The 6,962-nt window shown below is 41.5% G+C and overlaps 1 protein-coding gene across 1 annotated transcript; it reads left to right on the top strand.

Annotated features, from left to right (window-relative positions):
* The first annotated feature begins 942 nt into the window (after positions 1-942).
* On the top strand, positions 943-1,626 carry LOC141601112 (uncharacterized). The gene has a single exon (XM_074421379.1). The coding sequence runs from the start codon at positions 943-945 to the stop codon at positions 1,624-1,626; it is 684 nt and encodes a 227-aa protein (XP_074277480.1).
* Positions 1,627-6,962: the final 5,336 nt, after the last annotated feature.

The following is a 6,962-nucleotide window of genomic DNA, read 5'->3' as shown; positions in this document are numbered from 1 at the left end:
ACACTAAAAACCGAGAAGGAATTCTTAGCGGTAGAATATGCTCTTGAGAAGTTTCGATCGTACTTATTAGGAGTCAAAGTGATTGTCTATACCGACTACAAATCCATCACTCAACTTGTGAACAAGAAAGACACTAAACCGAGGCTTATGAGGTGTGTTCTCCTATTAAGTGAATTCGACATTGAAATAAGGGAGAAGAAGGGGTTGGCAAATGTAGTGGCCGATCACCTTAGTCGTCTAATACTTGATGATCAACAAAGGCAAAGAATGGGAGTGGTTGATGGAAGTTTGCCTCATGAATCTCTTTATTCTTTGAGGATGACGGAGCCATGGTATGCCAACTTGATGAATTACATGGTGACTAAGAAGTTCCCTACTTCTTTGTCATCAAGTCAAAGGAACAAGCTTAAAGCCGATGCTCGGTTTTACATATGGGATGATCCCTATCTATGGAAGATGTGTCAAGACCAAGTTATCTGCCGATGTGTGTCGGATGTGGAGATACCACCTATTCTCAAACATTACCATGAATATGCTTGCCGAGGTCACTTTGGACCTCAAAGAACGGCCAGAAAAATTCTTGAAAACGGGTTCTATTGGCCAAAGATTTTCAAAGATGCCCACATTTTCACAAAGACTTGTGATAAGTGCCAACGGGTTGGAAACATATCAAGGAGGAATGAAATGCCTCAAAAACCCATGCTCTACTTGGAGGTCTTTGATGTGTGGGGAATAGACTTTATGAGACCCTTCTCCAAATAGGATGGTTATCTCTATATACTATTGGCGGTAGACTATGTCTCGAAATGGGTTGAGGCCATACCAACCCGGAATGATGATGCAAGAACGGTTTCAAGTTTTGTTCAAAGCCACATTTTCTCAAGGTTTGGTTATCCAAGGGCGTTGATAAGTGACTGAGGCACTCACTTTTGCAACCGGATTATGGAGGGGTTACTCAAGAAGTACGGGGTCCTACATAAAGCCTCCACCGCTTACCACCCTCAAAAAATTGGGCAAGCGGAGGTGTCTAATCGGGAGATCAAGGGTATCTTAGAAAAAACGGTGAACCCCGATAGAAAAGATTGGAGTCAAAGGTTGAAAGACGCTCTTTGGGCGTATCGCACCGCCTACAAGACCCCGATTGGTATGTCTCTGTACCGGCTCATCTATGGCAAGGCATGCCACCTTCCCTTGGAAGTGGAGCATAAGGCCTATTGGGCAATCAAGTCTTTCAATCAAAGCATAGATGATGCGGGCCTCCATAGAAAGCTTCAACTTCAAGAGATTGAGCAAATCCGTCTTGACTCCTACGACAATGCCGCCATATACAAGGAGAAAGCAAGAATATGGCATGACCGGATGATGAGTCGTAGGGATTTCAAGGATGGTAGCAAAGTTCTTGTCTTCCAAAATAGCCTCAAGTTGTTCTCCGAAAAGCTAAGGTCAAGATGGCTCAAACCGTACATTGTGAGGAAAGTCCATTCTCATGGAGCAGTGGATGTTGAAAACCCAAGCACGGGAAAGATAATAAAAGTGAATGGACAATGTGTCAAGGAATATCATGAAGGAATGGAACCACAAATGGTGGAAGAAGTCACTTTGGAAGACCCAATTTATCAAGTATGAACAAATGAAGCACTAAGTCAGGCCATCGACGTTAAAAATACGGCAACCTTTGTAAATACACTCTCTTTAGCATAATTTACCGCTTTTATAGATAGAATTTAAATTCATGTCATTTAAATTCATGTCATTTCATTCCTTATTAAAAATTAATTGCATCAAATACTTGGAAGTTACTAATGCTCGTGTGGAGGTTTGATAGACGAGTTTTGCATGGGGAAACGCGATAAAAAGGGTCAACTCGAAATTTGTGAAGTATGAAGGACGACTTAAGTGTGGGGGATGCTCTTTACACCCAAAGAAAACAAGAATCAAAAATCAAATTTGGAGCCCCCTGGTAGTCTAGAACGCAGCCTGCCTCATATGACACAGCCTGCGTCGTACAACGCAGGCCTGCGTCAATTGACGCAGCCTGCGTCCCAGACTGAATAGTGTCCCCGTCAATCCTCAAAACACCAAAAATATAACACCTCCTTCATATTTCCGGATTCCCCTTATCTTCAACTCTATCAAAACCCCTTAAAAATCCCCCAACTCTCATCAAAATCCCCACAAATCATCACCTTTAATCCTCCCTCCTTATCACAAACCCCTCAATTTTGTGATTACCACCATCAAATACCTCCCATGCCCAAATCAATCAAGAACCCCAACTCAAGAATCATCAAAATCAAGGCTTCACTTGGGATTTTAAGGTTCTAGACGGGTTTTGCAAGGTTTATTCAACAACTTTCAGCAAGTTTTGTGTGGAAACCGGGAAGGTATAACCATACTCTCCCCTCTTTGTTTTTACATACTTGTTTTAGGTCGAAATTAAGAGTTTTAGGACTCCTTGTTTCGTTTTCTTTGTTGTTGTTAGGATCATATACTTGTTGTGGAAAAAAAAATTCAAGGTGGAGGAAATCATCAAACACAAATTTTTGAGAAGTTGCAAAGTGGTGCACACCAAGTGTTTGTTGGTTTGCCTTATTGAGTGAAAAACTGTTTTGAGTGGTAGTTGCTTTGTTTTTATCTTGCAAGAAAGTGTAGGATGGCCCCAAGGATCGCAAGGTTGTTTGGTGGGAAGGGAAATTCGAAGAAGAGAGCGGTTGAAGCATCGAATTCGGATGTTGAGGAAGTTTTTATGGGACATGAGGGCATGAGCGCCGCCCAATTGAAAATTTGCAACAAATTCTTTGCCCCTAAACCACAAAATGTCGTCACAACCAAATTCTTGTGCCCGGCCACATTGAAAAAGATCGGCCTCTATGACACCACCTTCCCTTTACTTACTAAGGTGGGATTAGAGGCCTACCTCCATAATGATACGTAGAACATAACGTACCGATCCTACACCTACGAGTTCCTAACCACATTGACCGAACTTGATATGGATGAGAGTGGCGAGCATTCCTATTAATTTAGAATCCATCAAAAGTGGTACGAGTGCACCCTCTCATAAGTAAGGGAAATCCTAAAGATAACCAAAAATACCGAGCCAATCATGTCTAGAAAGCGAACCGCCGAGGACTTTTGGAACGCACCCACCGATAAAACCTTTACCACCAAGGACGATAAAATCTCCGCCCTAACAAACTCAACCCTCCGCATACTTGCCCATTTTCTTATCACCCTATTCACGGTCGTTGGAGAGCCAACCAAGGTGAGTGAGGCGGTAAAGGTTTATTTGTAGACTATGCTCCCCGAGGGAGTAGGCATTCCGGATTGGGTCAAATTGTTCATGGATTCATGCTTGCATCACAAATTAAAGCAATCGGGTGGAAATATTCATTGTGGTGGACTTGTGACCTTCTTCGTCCATCATTTCCATTGGCAAATTCCCGAAAGTCAAGCGGCCAATGAAGCTAGGGGAGTTTGTTATTACAAAGAATTCACCCTTCAAGAATGCAATATGCTTAGAATTCTTCCTACGGCGCCACTTTTGGGTCATTGTCTAGGAAATCATGGTTTGTCTTATCTTCGGTTGCCTCCTCTTACGCCTCTTCCTAGAGGACCCACGGTTCACCACTTCTATTGCCGCCGGGATCCCGATATTGAATAATAGCAACAAGGAGGGCCAAGGAGGAGTGTGTCTAGGCAACGTGAAGTAAGACCAAGAAGGGAGAGGGAAAGTGAGAGACAAGAGGAAGAAAGGGAGATAGAAAGAATGGAAGGGCCTAGTTTCCAACAACCGGGTGTGCACTCCACTTTTGTGCACGACACTCCTATGCATGAAGCCGGAGGTTCCACCACTCCTACCATGGAACCTTGGCAACATCAAATGTTCAAGTACTTTGAGGACACCCGGGGGACTTTACAAGCTATTAGTGGGAGGGTTGAGAGCTCCTACACTTGGCAAGAACAATATGGGCCAAGGTTGGAGAGCTTGGAATAATTCAAGAATGCTTTTGATGATCATAAGCGGTTAGGAGATGAAGCCGAATTGGCTCAAATGAGGATGCTTGAAGGGATAGCAAAAAGACAAGAGGAATCCCATTCTTGGCAACAACAACAAGCTAAGCAATGGGAAGATAATCAAGCCTTGCGGAAGGCTCAAAATGAGTGGAGAGAGCAAGTGAGCCACCAATTTGGGGTGCAAAATAAAAGGCACCGTAACACCAATACATTTAGGACTCATACCAAGATGTCCAAACACAAGAAGATTCCTTCGGCCTCATCCGAGGCCTCTTTGGCATGACCCTCCACCTTAATGATCCCAACTACCAACCCACCATTAGTGAGAAACAAGTTGATGAAGGCTTTGAGAGGGCAAGGAGAGTGAGAGAAGCAAGGGAGAGGAGGAGAAGAAATCAAGGGACATATGAGCAAGGGGAAGGCTCGGGTTTCTTCAACAACTAAGCTTGAGAAGGTGATGGTACTCCTCCACATTGAGGACAATGTGTGGTCCAAGTGTGGGGGAGTGAGATGATTGTAATATATGTTTATACTCGGTTTTTGATGCATTTCAAAAAAAGAAAAAAAAATCCCGGCTAGGTGAAAAGCCACAAAGGTGGGCACCTAAGGCAACATTGGGAAGGTGGTCGAGGACGGAATGAAAACCCGAAAGGGAATTCCGGGCAAAATAAAGAAACGAGTTGCGAGCCACCATGAGAGGTAAGAAAAAGTTAAGATGAAAACCCGAAAGGGCACCTTAAGCAAAATGAGGGATTTTAAACAACAAAAAAATTGAAAAATGTAACACCAAAAAGATGGAGGGATAAGAAATGAGTGATAAGGAGGGTCTTGGAAGGAGGTTAGGTCTAGGATTTAATTTCTTTTGAGTCACAAAAACTTGTCCCAAATTGGTGGATTTTTGATTTGGCTACTTGGGTTGTTGATGCTTGAAGGAGTTTGGCCAACCAAGTAGCACAATTCTCATTGTATGGAGTGATAAGGGGGTGTTATAAGTGGTGATGAGTTGTGTGTGGTGGGAGGATTGAGAGGTCGCTTTGCTATTGCCTTTTGATAAGGCAAGGGTGACCAATACTACCTTGTTGGGAGATATACGAAGGGTGGATTTGGAATGAGTCGGAGTTGGTGGTGTGTCATGTCTTTGTATGAGGGATATATAAGGCGGGAGAGTGAGGGAAGAGCGAGTGTCAAAAAACCTTGAGTCTAGATTTTCATTTAATCGGTGGATTGTGTTTGAAGGAGACATAAGAAGGATGTGGAAAGGGAAGAGTAATCATTCACCCCTATACTCACCTATGGACTTGGCCAAGTGAATTCCTTGAGTTTTACTCAGGATGAGCAAAAGTCCAAGTGTGGGGGAGTTTGGTAGATTCAAAAGTGTCGAGTCAATAAGGCCTAGTTTGTTTAACTTAAGGCTCCTTTTTTCGGAATAATGAGTTAGTCTTCCCGTCCCATTGTTTGTCATGATTAATGAGTTTAATTGCATGTGTGGAGCATTATTTTGAGAGGAGAGTTCGAAATCTCGAGCAACAGCCTCTAGCCACACTCGTAAGCAAGCAATCAAGTGAAGACGGCTACACACGAACCAATATAGGAGTTTACACCCTTTGGTGAAAAGCATGGAGTCCAAGTGATGAAAGGATCGTGAAAAGAAAGAGCAATTTTGGAGCGGAGATCAGTCCAGGATGCAGCCTGCATCTGTTTACGTAGCCTACGCCGTATAACGCAGGCCTGCAGTGGATGACGCAGCCTGCGTCCTCCACGGCCTTAAAGCATGAATCATCCGTCCTTAATCATTTTCGTGGAAGCCCAAAACCATGTTTAGCCTAGACGGGAGTGCACCCCTATATATAGTTCATGTTTTGAAGACCTAGATTACTACCTTAAGATTGAATAATCTCAAAAATTTGTATGAGGGAAAGACTTAATATTTGGGTGAAAGTTATAATCTTTAGTTGGATTTTGATGTCAATCTTTCCATTAACCTTTGATTCATCTATGGTTATAGAAGGCTAGACCTTTTTACTTGGTGTAATTTGGAATCCTCTACTTCCTTTAAGCTTTGTAAGAACTCCTTAATCTTTCTTCAATAATTATTTCATTTCTTTTTGTTTACTTGTTTATGTTTGATGTTTGTGTGTTGGGAGTAATTAACCTTACATGCTATTCATCTAACTATTGCAATCTCTAGCCTTGTGTTTACATCTCTAGAAATATATGAAGCAAACTTGTTTTGTTATGAATTTGTTGTAAAATTTGTAACTTTATGAGAAAGGTTTGAAAGTTAGTCTTGGGTTAGTTGGTTTAAGCTCTTACAAGTTAATCCTAGCTCTTTCATTTGGTTTTGTTCTTAATGCTCTTATGTGCTATCCTTTGTGTGGTTTTCATTTGGGAAAATACATGAGTAGAATTGTTTTCTTCTAGCTTAGGAAGGAAATTCTTACTCTCTTATGAAAGTAGTATAAGGTAGTTATTGAAGGAAGAAAAGGGGTGCCTTTGTAGCTTAAGGAGTAGTGTTTGACCAAGTTACACCAAGTTTTCTCCTTTATATTGAATCTTGCATACAAGTTGTTTGTTGACTTGTCTCAATAAGAAAATCTCCATTTTTACTCAATTTCCATGTTTGTCTCCAAACCCATGCCTTTTCCATCGATGTTTCTTACTAGTTGAACATTTTTAATATCCATTGTTTGTGATTAGTTCCTTTTGTTAAGTTTAAATCGTCATTAGGGTCTTAATTAGTAGTAGAGTCTTACTTAGTGTCTTAAGTAGTTTACCATTCAAGTTTTAGTTGTTAGACCTTCTCTTGGGTTCGATCCTTACTTATGCTATACTACTATTTTTAATTGCATAGTGTAGAATTGAGTTTGGCTTTATAAATTGTTAATTTGGTAGTTAATTCTAGATATTACGACAACCTAGTATTTTCTCTATCAAATTTTGTTCAT

Source organism: Silene latifolia, chromosome 9 (assembly GCF_048544455.1).
Source record: "Silene latifolia isolate original U9 population chromosome 9, ASM4854445v1, whole genome shotgun sequence".
Classification (NCBI taxonomy): Eukaryota; Viridiplantae; Streptophyta; class Magnoliopsida; order Caryophyllales; family Caryophyllaceae; genus Silene; species Silene latifolia.
Note: the sequence above shows the minus strand (reverse complement) of the source record. Positions and strands in the feature narration are given on the sequence as shown.

Excerpts from the sequence above, each read along its gene's own strand:
- LOC141601112 (XM_074421379.1), top strand. The coding sequence starts at position 943 with ATGGAGGGGTTACTCAAGAAGTACGGGGTCCTACATAAAGCCTCCACC.